The sequence below is a fragment of the Chelonia mydas genome, chromosome 3, assembly GCF_015237465.2.
Source record: "Chelonia mydas isolate rCheMyd1 chromosome 3, rCheMyd1.pri.v2, whole genome shotgun sequence".
Taxonomy (NCBI): Eukaryota; Metazoa; Chordata; order Testudines; family Cheloniidae; genus Chelonia; species Chelonia mydas.
In genome coordinates, this window is record NC_057851.1 from 156,779,738 (window position 1) to 156,798,126 (window position 18,389).

The 18,389-nt window shown below is 39.6% G+C and overlaps 1 protein-coding gene across 9 annotated transcripts in view; it reads left to right on the forward strand.

The window, feature by feature from the left end:
• Nucleotides 1-18,389, forward strand: part of RAB3GAP2 (RAB3 GTPase activating non-catalytic protein subunit 2) — a 73,531-nt gene that overhangs the window by 35,160 nt on the left and 19,982 nt on the right. For 8 of the 9 annotated variants that reach the window (XM_037895700.2, XM_037895694.1, XM_037895695.1 and 5 more), the window contains 13 exons: nt 2-100; nt 1,208-1,356; nt 2,629-2,708; nt 2,812-2,901; nt 3,792-3,931; nt 5,984-6,200; nt 6,590-6,733; nt 7,130-7,212; nt 8,712-8,776; nt 9,138-9,228; nt 13,311-13,438; nt 16,049-16,262; nt 17,662-17,759. In XM_037895700.2, coding sequence (XP_037751628.1) covers nt 2-100; nt 1,208-1,356; nt 2,629-2,708; nt 2,812-2,901; nt 3,792-3,931; nt 5,984-6,200; nt 6,590-6,733; nt 7,130-7,212; nt 8,712-8,776; nt 9,138-9,228; nt 13,311-13,438; nt 16,049-16,262; nt 17,662-17,759 — 1,598 coding nt within the window. The remainder of the gene's footprint in view (nt 1; nt 101-1,207; nt 1,357-2,628; nt 2,709-2,811; nt 2,902-3,791; nt 3,932-5,983; nt 6,201-6,589; nt 6,734-7,129; nt 7,213-8,711; nt 8,777-9,137; nt 9,229-13,310; nt 13,439-16,048; nt 16,263-17,661; nt 17,760-18,389) is intronic. The other variant, XM_037895698.1, reaches the window with a different exon arrangement.

The following is an 18,389-nucleotide window of genomic DNA, read 5'->3' on the forward strand; positions in this document are numbered from 1 at the left end:
GCCGCAGCATCAGGCAATGAGAACATACAACCCCCACCATTAGCCTATAAGAAGTGGGGTTTGCAGGATGTGGACACCATAGTTGACCATGCCAGTGTGGGTAAGCATTACCATTTATCTTCAGACATTCAACTGGATGAGACCTCTTTTGTCAGTGCTGTGAGACTACTCGTGCATGTTGGAGTATTGATCTATGGTAACATTTGGATGGAAACGCATAGAGCTTAGCTGAAGAGGGTTAAAGGATGAGTTTAAGAGCATCAGAAGGCTTTGATTCTCCCATTAGAAGAAATGAGGAAATAGTGGCTGTGTATAGTCTCTGTTCTTCCTCTCTCTTTTGGAAGGGGGCAGCCTAATACTTAGTTTGAGTGAGACTGGGTCAGACTCCTATGTGGTGGATTAAAGGACTGTCTGGCAGGAAGGATAAAGACCTTGCCTGTAGCAGAGGGAGCAGGAAACTTAAAGGTTCAGATGACTTATTTCCAGAGGTGACGTAGCAGGCCTCTATTCTCTTTCCACACTATGGCTTTCTGGGGATATGAGGATGTTTGCTTGTCCCCAGGCCTCCATCACAGACAGGCAGATAGTTGAGGGAGGCAGACCAGGCCCTCTCTACTTGTCTTTGGAGAAAGGAAGGAGAGAAGTGGGCTGTGAGTGCCTGTGAGGAAGAAGGGCATGTGGGTATCTGGTGACATGTATGCCAGGTAAGACACATGGGGTGTATTATGCTGTTCTGGTTAGCCAAGTAACTTGTCAAATGCTGCCCTCTTTGATATTTGAGCTTCCTTCCCCTGCTGTTGTCACGGGGACAGGTCTCACTCCTCTGATCAGGAAGAGGAAATGGTCCCCATCATCCCACTCCCCCTTGAAAACAAAAAAATAAAAACGGAAACTTTTAAAATTAAAACAAATCACAAGTAGGTTTTTTTGTTGCATCTACTGGGTTTGTTTGGAATAAAAATGGTCAGTTGATTCCAAATCTTGATATGTGCCTTTCTTACTAAAATGTATAATCAGTTTTAGATATCCAATAATACAGCTATATATAGTGTGCAAGAACCAGATGTCAATGAAGTTGGGGCTTGTATTTTTCTAGAGTTATGACTGTTCGGCCAGGGATGCATGAGTAGACTTAGAATTCAAGAGCCTGAAATGCCCATTTGTATTGAGTTTACATGAATTTAAGTATTTTTTGTTTCTGTATTAGGTATCATGACTCTGTCTCCTTTTGATCAAATGAAGACTGCCTCCAATATAGGTGGTTATAATGCAGCTATAAAGAATAGTCCACCTACTATGTCTCAGTACATTACTGTAGGCTCCAATCCTTTCACTGGTTTCTTTTATGCCCTGGAGGTATGTATATATTATGAAATGGGCATGATAAAAGAATTAGTTTGTCCCAAGTGGCAAATGAGAGAATTAATATCCTTTTCTTTTCCATATATAAAAAAAGGCTATTTTTGAAGAATACTTCATTTACCCCAGTTTGTACAGGTTTTTTTCCTTCAGTCTTCAGAATTTACCTGTAATTGGGAAAAATCCCTTTGGGTTGGAATGGTTTCTTTGTGAAATGTGCTCCAGGCTCCTGCCATCCAAGACTTTAACTTTTTAAAAACCTTAAATAAAAAAAAATTAAATTCAATATAGAAACATTTTTTTTAATATTAATTTTGTTAATTGAGACTTTGTCTTCCACTAGCTACTCTTTCATGGTTAAGGAAATAAACTTAAAATAAGTTTTAGATCACATGTCATAATCCAATTTTCAAATTCTTTTGGATTCTGGAGGCACTTGGCCTTTGACCCTGTTATATGGAGGCACTGGGAGTGTTCTGTAGCGTGATGTCCTCTTGCCCCAGTTTGTGTTTTGTTTTATTTGTAACTATTGTAATAGAGAATTAAAATGATTTTGCTTGCCATGACCCTTTCACAAAATATATATGTACTCTTTATGTATTGGTAAAAAAGCATGGCTATATTTATGTTCCTGTTTACCTTCTGTATATTTGAACATACAAGACAGAGTGTAATATCTTTATCTAGGTCAACAAGGTAACAAAACCAAAGCAATATCAGAATGTTGTGCAGCTAAGTTTTTGCAAAACATTTGTGAGAAAATGTACTTATTTTGGTGTCAATAAGGAACCCCCATACCACAGAACCAACTAGCTCTCCATGAAGCATCATAGACTGTAGTTTTTAACCTCTGCTGTAGCACCACATACTGCTAAGCGACCAGAGGTTCTCAGCGGGCCTCTGAAACAGCAAGTTGGGACTTGGAGATGTGGAATAACATCCTATTAGGGACACTGAATTGAGATCTTGCTGAACCTCTAGCTCCTTTCCTAGTACCGGGCCTATGAGGTCTGCATAGCTGAGATCATCTGTAGTTTTTCTACCTGACTGAGAAACTATCACTTGCTTGTATTGAAAATTAATGTGGATGATGTCAAATTTGGCAACATCTCTTTCAAGACTTTAGCTGCAGTGCATTTTTTTCCCCTCATTGCTGGAGTTAGTCAGTGTTTAGTGTGTTTCAGCACTTAAGTTCTCATTATGTAGTGATAAGAGAAATTAAGGAATTATCTTGTTGCTTTCTAAGAATGGTTTTATTTTTTCCTTCAGGGTAGCACGCAGCCACTGTTGTCTCACGTTGCATTAGCAGTCGCTAGTAAACTGACTTCAGCATTCTTTAATGCTGCCAGGTAATGAAATGCAAAATAAAGTTTTGTTTTGATTTAGTTTTAACTTGCGTGTCTTAAGTTGTGCAGTCATTGGCATTCTGCTGATCACTTTTTCTGTTGCAAGTGGCTGGCTTGGTTGGAAGAGTAAACATGAAGAAGAGGCTGTCCAAAAGCAGAAACCAAAAGTTGAACCTGCTACCCCTTTAGCTGTGAGGCAAGTTTGACACCTACCCCTCAATTCCTCCGAAGTTCTGTTCCTTGATTGTCTTGAATAGTTTTTGAAAGTGGTAATCTTGTGCTGGGATTTTTTTAAATGTGAGTTTGGTTTCAATTGATTTAATTTATAAATGGAATTAATTTAATGATCTCTACTTAGCTCTCAGCACGCATTTGTTCTCCTCCTCCCTCCAAAACAAAAGAGAACAAAACCCTGCCTAGTTTAGCAGCAGGAGAATTACTGTTGAGTAGGTTAAGTGACTCAACAGAGCGGTATGAGCAATCTTGTAAATACTCTCATGGTACAAAATGCTTTGCATGCAAGGATGTAAAAGTTCCTTACAATAACTTACAGGCATCCTAATTTTACTGTTAGGGAAACAGGAGCACAGAGAGGGTGTGACTTGCCTAGTGGTTCAGAAAAAGACAGCGGCAAATTGAGAAATTAAATCCAGTTCTCCTGATTCCTAGCCTCTGCCCTAAACACTAAGGCCATGCTGTGTCTCCAGGTATGCCCGGCTCTGGTCAGCAATAGAAAAGAATCAACAAGATTACCTGTCGCAGAGACTCTTTGCATGCCAAGGCACTAGGGACATTAAACATACTTAGCCTGCTCTCTGAACTTTTACGGGACCTTTCATGTTTTATCAGTTTATAATATGATTATAATATGACTTCCATAAAGTTGCAAGGTCTCAAAGTAAATACAAGCACAAAACTTTTAATAGCAAAATGCTCCTTCTGTTTTTGTTAACAAAAACAAATCACCCATCCTTTTGGCATCCTAGAAAAAAGTATTTCTCTAATCCTGCAAAAGGTACTGTTCATAATTCTAAAGTAATTAACGTAGTGTCTTTTGATATTCGTTAACTGAGTGTTTGATTTCAGGTTTGGACTTCCAGATTCCCGGCGCCATGGTGAAAGCATATGTCTGTCTCCATGTAACACTTTGGCAGCAGTAACTGATGACTTTGGAAGAGTTCTTTTACTGGATGTTACACGAGGACTTGCCATTCGCATGTGGAAAGGTACATGTTGGTATATATCAATACAGCAATTAGTTTGCTTGGAAATGGTGTGGCTGTTCAATTTGGCTTAGAATTCTGAGTACTTTGGCCTTTATCATGGCACTTATTGTTCTAATCTCTCAAACAGATTTAATGTAAATTCAAGGGTGGCAGAATTATAGAACTGGACCTTAAAATATTATTGGTGGGATCTACAGTAAGGATTTAATCAACAGCCTCACATACTGAGGCTGAATTTCCCTTTCTAGACCTTACAACAGCATGCAGCAGCTGATCCAGTCATTCTCTTGAAGAGTTTTGAGCTCATTTATTCAAGATTTGTGCAGCTCTAGTTTCTTCTTTGTCTCAGTTGAGAGACGAAGCAACAGCATTTGGTTCCCCTACCTTAGGCATCACAAAAAGGCAGAGAAAATCATTCGGAAGGGCAGACAGTTCCACATGCGTACTGCTTTGTTGGGTCAGTTGGCATCTCTTGCTGGCTGTTCCAAGAGAGCGCGATCAGTTTCATCTCTCTGCCCCAGCTTTTCTGTGGGAAAGAGGAGATGCAGACGTTGTCATCTCCAAGACTCCAACAGCAAGCACAGCCAATATTACAACCCCCGGATAGGACTTGTAGAAGAACCTTTATTTGTAAAAACAAAAACAAAAAACAAAACAAACAAACAAAAACCCTTATTCCTGGACCCGCTTTCTGTGAAGCTACAAATATCTCTAGCAGCACTCTGTCCTCCCACTGCCCTCACAGTGCAAACACGAGTTTGGAAGATCCTTAGAGCACTAGTTACTTCAGAGGCAGTAAACTGTATTCCATATATGTCACTTCTCCCTTTCCCACTCAAGCTTACTTTAGCCCAGAGATACTGGCTTTCCTGAATTAAGTCTACAGGGAAAGCACGGTGGAGTCTCATTTCTCTCCAGACAGCCGTTGTAATTGGCTCAATGCTGTGGAGAGGTCTAAGAAGGGAAACCAAAACAGGAGTCAGTCAGGAACGACAGAAATCAAATTTGCAAGCAAACATTCTCATATTCTTGTTGATGCACTGAGCACAAGTACGTGGGCTATGTACAGGAAACTCCACTAGAACTCAGGAACCTTTATTTGCACATTTCCCCCAGGCTGCTTAGCTTCTGTTTCAGCTACCGTAGCATAATGGTTGGAGTCTCCTTGTATCTCCTGTGCATTCCTCTCCCCTAGAGTTGGGGTTTCTCTGGTGCTTCTCTATTGTTCAGTTATACACACTCACCATTTTTCTCTTCTGTGTTACTGATCTTTCATGTTACTTTAACACCTTTCCATGATCAAGTTTTTTTTGTTTGTTTGTTTTTGTTTGTTTCTTTACTATCTTTATTTTTTCAGTTGAATAAGCATTTACTAAACCAACAGTTTGGTCTGCCAAGTTTCCCAGCATTTACAGCAAGTTGCTTAAACCTGTTTATTAATAAAGTGTGATGTGAGCCACACGTGCTCAAGCTCACTCTCTCTCTTTCCCTCTCCAAGTCCTTTTAGTTGTAAACTGCTAACAAATGTTTAACAACTGAATGTTTTGCATGCATTTTCTAGTGAGGTAAGGAGATAGTAAACTGAAATCATACTTTACTTTTCTCTTCACTTATTCCACAAACACTTTAGAAAGTTCACAATTACATTTTATTTCAGTTTTAAAACTTGTTTTCTGTGCTAATTGTAATGTGGCTTGGGAGGGTTTGTTGATGTCACTTGTGTGTGCTGAATCGCACGTACTATCCTGGTGACTTGATCTGGGAAGGCATCCCTTTTTCTGTGTCAGAAGAGCTTGGTTGGGGGGAGAAAGAGCAATTGGCCCAATCAATGTGTTAGAGAAGTAAATGTGAGTAATGATATTTAGGTTGGGTAAGGGTGCTTATATTACTGTTAAATAGCATTTAGGTGGTCACAATAAAATTTTTGGGGAGGGCACAATAGCCTTCCACCCAACACTTATATAAATCTTGTTCCAGGAGCAGGCAATTTTCAGTTGTGTGTGTTTGTGTTTATGTAAACTAGTTGACTAATTCCTGTCCTTTCTTACAAAGGATATCGTGATGCACAAATTGGTTGGATTCAGACTGTGGAAGACCTTCATGAAAGAGAAGCTGAAAAAATGGTTTTTTCTCCTTTTGGAAGTACTCGAAGTCCAAGTAGAGTGGCTCAATTTCTTGTGATCTATGCTCCAAGAAGAGGAATCCTGGAAGTGTGGAGCACTCAGCAAGGACCCCGGGTTGGTGCCTTTAATGTGGGGAAACACTGCAGGTAAGAAATGCTTAGCATCTTGACATGATGACAAGTATGCTGTGCTAGTGTGTAATAGACATATTCCTGCCTCTCAGGCAGTCTTCTTCCAGTGCCCACAGTGATGAGTGCTAGTAGACTGGTTTTGAATTGCTGACGATGCCTCTGATCCTTGCTTGAATGCAGCGCACAGTGCTCTTATTTATGAATAAATGTTTCCTCTTCCCTCTCCACTGCTAACACCCCTGCTAATCTTTGCTGGCATAGATCACTAATTAGATATTCTGATGTTTTTCATTAGTTGTGCTGGGTCCTGGCTACATGAAATTCTTCATTGTGTCTTATACAAAAAATGCATGTTGGTAATTTCAGTCTTCATTGTCATGGCCATATCTGTGTGTTTGTTTCAGGTTGATGTATCCTGGCTATAAAATAATGGGTTTAAACAATATGATTAGTCAAGGTTGGCAGTCTCAGACTTACCAGATCTGTCTTGTTGATCCAGTGTCTGGAAGCATAAAAACTGTTCATGTACCTTTCCATTTAGCACTAAGGTAAGGTTAGCTCCATTTTATATAATAATCTACCTTAACTGTCTCCTCTTAACGGAAGCCTTTTGATAAGTGTTTGAAATTGTTTTTTAGTTCCAGAGGGCCAGAATTAGCTATTCTTTCTCATGCTGAGTAGTGCATTACTCCAAGAGTAGTCTCATGCACTTGTGTGGAGAAAGGTGTCCTCAGTGTGAGTAATGATGGTGGAATTTGGCCCTTGGGAAATGAAATGTCTGATTATTTTATGAGACTTAATACTTGAGTTTTAGAATAACTAGTAACTGTTTTAATTTTATGCCAGAGTGAACAAAAAATGTTTTCACCAATGATGTAATTCAAAAGTAACAAACATAAAATTTCAGTGTGTGTTTATATGAGATGTTTAAAAATCTTTTTCAGTGATAAAAAGAGTGAACGAGCAAAAGATATGCATCTAGTGAAGAAGTTAAGTGCTTTACTCAAAGCTAAAACCTCAAATCTGGGTAGGTTTCTCCTAAATGTTTGTTGTTTCTTAATGTCTCACCAACTGAAGCACACAATATGCACTGTATCCCTAGTGTACGTGTATATCATACATATACACCTGTCAGTTTTGCCATCTTTAATGTTCGTTAGGTGTAAGTGAATTTGTTTGCAAATTGAAAGAAGACCTGCAAACTTACTATTCAAATGTATATTAAAATCAGGTTAGAATTGTGCTGAGTGCTTCAAAAAACTAGATTAAGAAGAGCGTTCAGTTCATGTTCGTTTCTTTATACACATCTGCAAAGTCTAGATAAGTCTCAAATTATCTGCCATGTAGTCTGCTGGGGATGTTGTATTCACTACTGAGCTCCACAGCTGTCTGACCATGGGATTCAACTAATTCTTGCTTTTTTTAACTATGTTCAGTAGAATTATGGATTTCTTAATACTATTTTACCAAGAACAAACAAACAAACCAATGTTGGAGACATGCTGTATCTGGGGAGCGTTAGGGGGCAGGCAGTACTTTCTCCTGAAGGGTTCAGTAGTGTATGTGATGTGAGCGGCAGAATCTGACTAGCTCAGTTGATCTGGATTGTGCAGACGGGCAAAACAGCATAAAAAGGTAAATTCTCAGTGTGCTGTACAGTATGTCCTTCTCACCTTGGTTATTTGGAGATGTTCAGCACCTCATTTTAATTTTAGAGCAATTGTTCTCAACAGTAAAGACATCTGAAGAGTCCTCTTGAAATGAAATGGAATTATAATAATTTTTAGGTCTTCTACGGAGCAGTCCCAGCCCCACTAATGGTATCTTTGTTAGTACTTTTTGCACTCCCATCCTGATGTTGACTCAGGTCACCTGGTATGACACGGTTCAGTTGTATTAAAAGTGAGATTTTCTCACAGGGCAGGGTAAAATTAGTTTGTCAGGCTCCTAGTGCATATTGGCACAAATTATGTCATGACTTTTGCAAGTAGCCTGTAGATTTTTAAAAGGCTCCTTGGGTGAAATCCACTCTTGTACAAAGAGCCAGCACAAGCCCAGTCCACCACTTAAGTCCTAATTGAGCTCTATTTTTAGCGTTTAAATGGTGCGTAGCATCCATGCTTGCCATCTGCATGGGGTAGGAGGGATATCACCTTTTGCGCATAGATACCCTTGTTCCTATATGTAATTTTTTTCTTACAAAAGAGGCAAATTTGGAATGATACATGCCTCTCTGTTTCTGAGACACAAGGTGGTTGAGGTAATATCTGTTATTGGACCAACTTGTTACTTCTGATATTACCTCACCCACCTTGTGTCTCTAATGTCCTGGGACCAACACAGCTACAACACTGCAAACAGTCAGTGTGAGTTGTTTCCAAGTTAATGGTGGCAGTTCGTCCAATCATGTCAAACCAAACAATTAAAATGTAAATAAGTGTACAGCTTCACTTTGGTGCAGAATGACTTGCTTTTCAAGATCCGTGTTGCAAATATGAATTAATGACTTGATCATCTTTGTTGCAGACGTGGTTGAAGCTGAAGCAAAGGAATTAATTCTTGATATTAAATACCCTGCTACAAAAAAACAGGTGAATATTGAGAGGGGGAGTTTCAATCTGGGAAAGAATTTCACATGATGAGACTTGGGTGTAAAGCCATTGACCTTTCACAATTTTCTTAGTTCTTTCCATGGTTTCTCATTGACAAAGCTTAAGGACTTGCTTTACAGCATTGCTTATTTTATTTTTTCTATAACATAGTACATAGAATTCATGTTGATTTGTGATTTTGCTGCAGGATCCATTTGTGCTGTAAGTGCAAATATGTGTAGCAGAAATAGTAACTAAAAATACTCTGACTTGTATTGTTATGGGCTTCCTTAAACACTTCAACAATAACATGAAGGAAAATGAATGGAAATACTTCATTTTGTTAAATTTCTGCTAACAGGCTTTGGAAAGCATATTGGCAAGTGAACGTGTACCACTCTCCTCTCTCTCAAACATCACTCAGACATTGATGGACACCTTAAAAAAACAGGGTAAGCGGAAGCTGATTTTGTAATTATGCAGACACACACACACAATCTATCCGTGGTGTGGCTTGAAGCAAGACTACTGCTGTGAGGCCAGGAGAATATCTATCATGGGAATCCACTGCTTCATCAAGCTTGGCCTGCTTGGCTTTTCTGCCAGCTAGAGCAAGACATTCCTTTTGTATTTTTTTTTTCCCCTGCCTGCATCAGCTTGCTAGTGAGCACCTTCTCCAGCACTTGCCATGTATCTATAATGCAAGAATTACTTCAGTATATTTTTGAAATCTTTGACAGGTTGAATGAGTCCATGCATTATGTATATTTTGCAGATGCAAGAAACATAAATTGCTTTCATATAAATACACACAGATATATTCCTGTCTTATATGTTTATATACATTGACTTGCAAATAATTCTGTCAATATGTTTCAGCATCTTCACTAAACTTCTATTTTGTATATATTAGTAAAAATAAGCTGGGCTCAAATCTGTTGTATAGAACAGGAGCCTCCACAAGGTTCCACCTTATGGAGCTCCCTCTTCAGTCTTCCCCCTTCTTTAGGAAGAAAATGAGGGTCTGGCCCCTTAAACCCTTAAAATTTTTGGTTTCACTGAAGGCACTGAACCATGGGCACAGAGGTTTTATGCCACTGAAATGGTTGTAGATCTATCTGATGCTTCCCTTCTCCTTGTGGGCAGCATGGCTTCACTGGTCTTGCACTTCTAGGTCTTTCTAAACTGGGGGCTGTATCCACAGTTTCCCTTAAGGGTAGGTTTCTCAGGCCAAAGAAGTGCATTCGGTCAAAATTCTGACAGATGGAGGAGGGTGAAATAACCCAACATAACTCCTCCCTTGAAACTAATGAAATGCTTCTTGCATTTTGGATTCTGTTGTTTTGGGGGGGGCATGACTAGGTCTTGAGGGAGGGAGCAGGAGAAGAGTCTATCTCTGTGAAATCACCTTCAGATGCATAGCGACTTTCCAGCGTAAGATAATGTTCATCCTATTGTTGTTGTTTTGCATGGACTCCATTCCACACAGTGAGGAGGAACAGTTGAGCCATTGGCAGTGTAGTTCACAGAACCTGTATTACTGCAGGAGGTGCATGGAGGCCCTGAGTAAACAGAATTTGCCTGTGGATCCCAGAATGCTTGTGGGTTGGGAAGGCCTGTCCCTGACCATCTCTGTAGTGAGGGATCCCTCACTGATGATGTGTCAGTCTGTGTAACTTCAGAGCTGTGGAATGAAATAGGAGTTTTTCCATTGACTTTAATGGGGCCAGGATTTTACCCTTGGAGTGTTCTGCCCAACTTTGACCTGCCATGATCAGGACAAGATATGGCTTTAAATAGCTAGTGTATCCACTCATATGTGAAGTCCTAAAAATACAGATTCTTATGAGAAACTATTTTCACAATGAATTGGAAAATTTATGCCTCCATTTTCATTTTGTATTTATTGAGTCCTCTTTGTTAGCTTATGTGTGCTTTATGCACTGTCCTCTCTTTTTCCATCTGCACTGTATTACTGTATTCCCTGCCTGGTCACAGTAAAGAACAAATTTGGCTCAATTTCCTGCCTCCTAGTTTGGCTGCGTATCTGCCAGTAATATTGTGGCTAAATGGATATTCTGAAACAGATGTTGGCCTGTATGAATGCTGCTATTGTGAGGAAAAGGTCAATTGATTAGCTGTACCAAGCTGTTCGGATTTCCTTTTTGTTTCCAGGATTTTTAATAGTAGAGTATCTGAGAAATGGTGAGCTTCATAGAGAGAAAATTGTACACTGGGAAGTCATTTGAGCACACAGATGGTTTGTTCAGAGACAAATCTTTCTACAGAAAAATCAGTTTAGAATCTTTGTTTTATGTCCTTTAATGTCAGGTAAATTAAGACATTATTAAATATGATACTGGGTCTGTCACAGATAGTGCTTATCAAATGTTGTTCTTAAGAATTGGTTTCCCACATATGCAGATTAAGAAAGTAGAGAGACCAGGTAGGTGAAGTAATATCTTTTATTGCAGTGGTTTTCAAACTGTGGGTCGCACTGGGTCATGGCGGTTCTGATCAGCACCGCCGACCGGGCCATTAACAGTCCTGTTGGTGGTGCTGCCCAGCTAAGGCAGGCTAGTGCCTACCTGTTCTGACACCGCGCTGCGCCCCGGAAGCGGCCAGCAGCAGGTCCGGCTCCTAGGTGGGAGGGGGCGCAGGACTCCGCATGCTGCTCCCGAGCCGGTTCCCAGCCAGTGGGAGCTGGGGGGCTGTGCCTGCGGGTGAAAGCTGTGTGGAGCCGCTTGCGCGCCTCCACCTAGGAGCCAGACCTGCTGCTGGCCACTTCCGGGGCGCAGTGCGGTCCGCAGTGCCAGGACAGGCGGGAAGCCTGCCTCTGCACCCCTGGCTGCACCACTGACTGGGAACCACTGGAGGTAAGCACGCACCCCAACCCTGTGCCCCAATCCCCTGTCCCCCTCAAACCTAGAGCCCCCTCCTGCACCCCAAACCCCTCATCCTTGGCCCCCCCAGAGCCTGCACCCCTAGCCCAGAACCCTGACCCTCTCCCACACCCCAACCCCCTCCCCATCCCAGAGCCCTTTTCCCACACCCTTAATCCCTCATTCTCTGCCCTACCCCACAGCCCTCACCCCCAACCCTCTGTCCCGGCCCTGAGCCCCTCCCACACCCGAAACCGCTCATCCCCAGTTCCGTTGGATCGCGAGCATCAACTATTTTCTTCAACTGGGTCCCCAGAAAAAAAGTTTGAAAACCATTGTTTTATTGGACCAACTTCTGGTAGTGAGAGACACAAGCTTTCAAGCTCACACAGAACTCTTCTTCAGGTCTGGGAAATGTATGCTGTATGTCACAGCTAAATACAAGGTGGATGAGATTACTTAGCATAAGTAGTTAACACATTTCAAGGGGCTATTCAAGGTGAAGTAAGAAAGTAGACATACATCAAATGACACATTTTTTTGTTACCTGATCCCATTGTTTAGATTCAATATCTTGTTCTTCAGCTTAGGCCTTAGCAGGTAGAAGACAAACTGAGTGAGCGTGCATGCTGAGTAGCAACTCAACAGTTTAGAAAGACTCCTAATTGCAGATGTTGGTGTCTGTTTTGGGCATTCTTGTAACTGACTGCTTCTGCGCTTGTTTTGAAATTGCAGGAAGTGTTATGCAAATTATACTGAGGTGTTGAATTGTCTGTTGCATGTTTCTTCACAAATTTGAGTTACTATATAAACTGAAAAACAGCCTCCCTTAATCTTGGTGTTTCCATTGTGCCTTTCAACTTGCACAAGAAGTTGAGCTGTGAATAGGTTCTTTATTTAGTTTGATAAAGAAGAAGAAAACACTTAATTTTTTAGTCAAATTAACTATTACTGTATTGAGGTATTAGTGCTTTTTAAAATTCTAAACTCTGGGTTGATATCAATTGCATGTGTCTTCTCTGGCTGCCATAGTTATGCTAGTTGCTTTCCCAAATTCTGAAGAATTACAAATATCAGGGGATTTCTATTGATTTTTGTTAACATGGTTTCTGTTTTATCACTGAAAGACAATAATGCCCATTGTGCTTCCTCAATTTTAGTGTTGGAAACTTTATTTGCAGCTTTTTTATTTTATTTATTATTTGCAGATTTACCACATTCACATATTGGCAGCATAACAACTAAAATTCATGCAGCATTGTACTTTGCAAGGTACTTGCAACTTGTGTTTGTTTTTAAAAAAGTAATTACTTGATGAGTGCAATCTGTAGCATCCTGCATTTCCTTGATTTTTACATGCTGGTGCACAAAAGGTCCTCTACAGTAGCCTTGTGTTCGGTGTTCCATTGCAGCCTTTTTCTTGGCAAAAATAAGCCTGATACCCTATTTGCTTTTGGGCAAAAATCATCCTCTCTTTAATTTGCCATGGATTAAACATCATATCGTGAGCAACAGTGTGTCGAAAACATTACACTGGAGCATATGTCATCTAACTCCTTTATAAGAGTTTAATGAAACTACAAAGAACATTTCACAGCTCCAGTACACACATTCATTCCAACTAATGCACGTCTTTATTTCTCTCTCTCCAGAGTTTGTGTGTGTTGATGAAGGGTTGCTCCAGTTCTGTGCAAATAAGTTAAAGCTGCTGCATCTTTATGAGTCAGTCAGCAAACTGAATTCTTTGAGCATGCAACCAAGCACTCCGCTCTCTGATAATGTAAGTAACATGAAAACTTCTTTCTGTGAAAGAATTAACCATTTGGCAGGTAGATTAAATGGAAAATTACTAGAGCTGTCAAGCGATTAAAAAAATTAATCACGATTAATCCCGCTGTTAAACAATAATAAAATACCATTTATTTAAATATTTGTGGATGTTTTCCACTTTTTCAAATATATTGCTTTCAATTACAACACAGAATACAAAGTGTACAGTGCTTACTTTCTTTTTTACAGTGAAAATATTTGTAATAAAAATAATATAAACAAAAGAAGTAATATTTTTCAATTAACCTAATACAAGTACTGTAGTGCAATCTCTTTATCATGAAAGTTGAACTTATAAATGTAGAATTATGTACAAAAATAAAACTGCACTCAAAAATAAATAAAAATAAAACAATGTAAAAACTTTAGAGCCTACGAATCCACTCAGTCCAACTTCTTATTCAGCTAATCGCTAAGACAAACAAGCTTGTTTGCATTTGTGGGAGATAATGCTGCCCACCTTTTATTTACAGTGTCACTTGAAAGTGAGAACAGGCGTTCGCATGGCACTATTGTAGCTGGTGTCGCAAGATATTTACATGCCAGACGTGCTAAAGGTTCATATGTCCTTTCATGCTTTGACCACCATTACAGAGGACATGCGTCCACGCTGATGACAGGTTCTGCTTGATAATGATCCAAAGCTGTGCGGACGACACATGTTCATTTTCATCGTTTAAGTCAGATGCCACCAGCAGAAGGTTGATTTTCTTTTATGGTGGTTCGGGTTTTGTAGTTTCTGCATCGGAGTGTTGCTCTTTTAAGACTTCTGAAAGCATGCTCCACACCTCATCCCTCTTAGACTTTTTGAAGGCTCTTTAGATTCTTAAACCTTGAGTCGAATACTGTAGCTATCTTTGGAAATCTCACATTGGTACTGTCTTTGCGTTTTGTGAAATCTGCAGTGAAAATGTTCTTAAAATGAGCAATATGTGCTGCATCATCATCCGAGACTGCTATAACATGAATTATATGGCAGAATGCAGGTAAAATGAGAGCGCAAGAGACATATAGTTCTCCCCCAAGGAGTTCAGTCACAAATTTAATTAACTAATTATTTTTTTAATGAGCATCATCAGCATGGAAGCATGTCCTCTGGAATGGTGGCTGAAGTATGAAGGGGCATACAAATATTTAACATATCTGGCACATAAATATCTTGCAACTCCAGCTACAAAAGTGCCATGCAAATGCCTGTTCTCATTTTCAGGTGACATTGTAAATATGAAGAGGGCAGTATTATCTCCTATAAATGTAAACAAACTTATTTGTCTTAGCAATTGGCTGAACGAGGATTGAGTGGACTTGTAGGCTATGAAGTTTTACATTGTTTTGTTTTTGAATGCAATTATGTAACAAAAAAAAATCTACATTTGTCAGTTGTACTTTCACGATAAAGAGGTTGCACTAAAGTACTTGTATGAGATAAATTGAAAAATACTATTAGTTTTATCATTTTCACAATGGAAATATTTGTAATGACAGATAATATAAAGTGAGCACTGTACACTTGGTATTCTGTGTTGTAACTGAAATCAGTATATTTGAAAATGTACAAAAACATGCTAAAATATTTAATAAATTTCAATTGGTAGTCTTTTATTTAATAGTGTGATTAATATTGTGATTAATTGTGATTTTTTTAATCGTGATACATTTTTTGAATTAATCATGTGAGTTAACTGTGATTAAATTGATAGCCCTAAAAATTATACATTTTGGGGGGTTGGAGATCAAGACCATAGGATGGCAGAACTGGGGCAAAAATACTTAAAGAAATACCTAGTTATGGCACCTTCTGTTCAATGATCTCAGGTGCTGTACAAATGCTAATTAATTGAGCCTCCTAACAACATTGTGTTAGGCCTTGTCTACGCTTACTGGACGATCGATGCAGCGGCAATTGATGCAGCAGCGGTCGATTTAGCGGGTCTAGCGAAGACCCGCTAAATCAACCGCCGATCACTTGCCCATTGACTCCTGTAAGGAGTCGATGAGGGAACGTCGCCCATTGATGTCACGTAGTGTGGACCCCGCAGTAAGTAGATCTAAGCTACGTCGATTTGAGTTACGCTATTCATGTAACTCAAATTGCGTAGCTTAGATTGACTTTTCCCTTCAGTGTAGACATGGCCTTAGTCACTTAATATGTGAGACAGAGCCAGGACTCCTGTCTCCTGACTCCAATCATTTGTCCTAAGTGCAGAAGGCTTTCCTTTATCCTTTTTGGGAGGAGGAATTAATTCTGGAAACTAACTTGTGACCAAATCTGCCTTGTGTCTAGTATTTTAAATAGATGTACAAAATGTTCTACTTCATATTTTGGGTTACTTTTAGTGGCATTACAGAAGTCTCTGCATATAGGCATTACAGAACCTTGCAATAGGTCTGCCCAATTTGCAAGGTGGCTGCTTTCTCAAGGATTTTTGGCTAATTAAAAAAAACTGTAGTCGTGTACAGCAGAGAGAAATTGGGTGTGGGAAATAAGTATGTTATATCTCCAGATACAAACTTACATATGGTCATTATTTACAGTTGTTCTAATCTTTCTGCTTTTAAGGATTTGGCTAAACTACTCAGGCTGGATGAAAAAGAGTTTGCTAGGCTCCAGACGTTACTGGAAAACTACAAGCAAGAAAACATCCAAACCACCGTTCGATTTGCTGATGATAAAGATGGTATATTGCCTGTGAAAATGTTCTTGGAGTATTTAGAATATGAAAAGGACATGATTCTAGTGAAGAAACTAGATGAAGGAGAATATGTGGCTTTAGGTAAGAGCTCTTGAAGGACTAGTGTTTGTCAGATTAATGCTTCATTCTGTTTTAGTCTAACTTTAAAATCTGGGTAAGACGGGGCTCAAAATATTTACTGGATGGACATTTACTAGCCAGAGGACTACATTTATTAAGTAGACACTGAAATAAAAGAAGGCAGAGGCTCTCCAGTTAGATCAAGGGGCATTGCTAGGGCAAGAAACCCACACTTTCTCCTTAGCTTCAGGAAACAGGGTGCTGGAATTCCCATCAATGTGTTGCCTCTCAACCTCCCATACCAAGCTGCCTCCTTGGAGTGAGAAGGAAAGTATTTCTCAACTGTCCTCCTATCTCACTCCCCTACACCACTTCCCACCTGCAAAGGGCACCTCATATTAGCAGATATCAAGTTATGTCTTCTGCCCAACTATTTAACAGATACCAAATTTGTATATTTGTGAGGCAAATGGCGTCTAGTCATGGCCTCAACAAACTTTCCTCATGAGAGGAACTGGAGGTGAAGAATTCCTGGGGTGCCTACCTTTATGTCTGTGTGAACATCAAAGGCCCTTTCTAGGGTAGCCTAGAGTCTACTTCAGTGTACTTCTCCTATATCCCCTCCAAAATATTGTACTTGGGTTTTAAAACCAGGACAGAGTCACCAGGCCTCTTGCTGACCAGAACCACCAATAGACAAGCTGCCTCAATAATAGAACTACTGTAAGCTGGTGGTATAAATAATGACAACAAAACATAAATGCTAATGTAAACTTTCTCCTGAGTTCAGCTTTGTTTCCTAGAAGAGAGCCCCTATGCCTGTACTTCTCTCTGCCTCAGACACATCCAACCATTTGTATACTCCTGGGTTGGAGCTAATAGGACTCATGATCTGACACCAGAGTGAGTCAGCAAAAATAGCTCCGGTTCTCTATGCTGGATTCTAAAACACGCCACCGTGGCACACAGGCATGGATTACTTGGCAGCTAAATTTGCTCTCATACATATTCTACTTTTTAAACTCTTCTCTATATTTAATGATGATAATCTGAACTGGTGCAATCTCTTTTACATTGTTATATAGCCCTTTGTCCACACACTCTACTTGCCTTCCCTTCTTCCTTGTTTTTGGAAAAAAGAATTAAGAGTAAAATAGTCATTCCAAACAGTACTGCTCTGTGTATCCCACTTCCTGGCAGCTGTCCAGAAGTATCTCCTTGACCCTATCCTTGTCTATCTATGGATCCACAGGCTCCGCATCAGCCAAAGAAAGGCTGTGACCTAGGCATTAGGATATTACACTGTTTGCTCAAAGCTCCCTTGCCTCAAGCCCAGTAAGTCCTGATCTGTCTGGTGAACCAGTCATCTGCATGTTGAGTGTTGGATCATTGTAGATGAAGTTGATGTGTTTGTTTTTAGGCAGCTTTTTTTTCTGGAAATGTTTGTGTGGAGAGAGTTCCACAGAGGAAATGTGCCATACACTGGAGTCTGCAGGATTTAGCCCTCAGTTATTATTGGTAAGATACTGATTTAATTGTGTTCCTTGCTTTTTACCCAGAATATTCATGAATTTAAACATCTCAATGCCAGAAAAATTTCCCAATTTATAATATTGACCTTCAAGCACTGGGTATAACCATGTACACTTAGCATGTTAGTGTCTAGCCTTCTGCCCTTTTTGAGATCTGTAAATCCCTCTTTTGAGAGCATTGTCAATTACGTTATATAATAAAATGGGTACAACTCAGGAAAAAATAGAGAGAGGCATTTAAGTTCTAGCCCCAAATGTCTTCAGCCTAATTACTATATAATGTATATATTCAGCAATACACATGCCATCTTAAAGATATTTTCTTCACTGCTCTTTTGCTATGAGAAATAATATACTTCATGCCAGCAGATAAGCAATAAATCCAAGTGCAATACATATTTTTGTGGAATGAGACTTGGTGAGGAAACATTTTCATTTCAAACATAGAAAAAGTTGTTATAAACAAGTGAGAAATTATTTTAAAAAATGAATGTAATTTCAAAACTGTTTTTTAAAAATGCATTTTTACAGGCTAATCTTTTAAATTCCAGTGAAGGTAATCCTTTTTAAACTAAATATTCCCTGCAGTGCTTGAAACCCAAGCACCACAGCAATA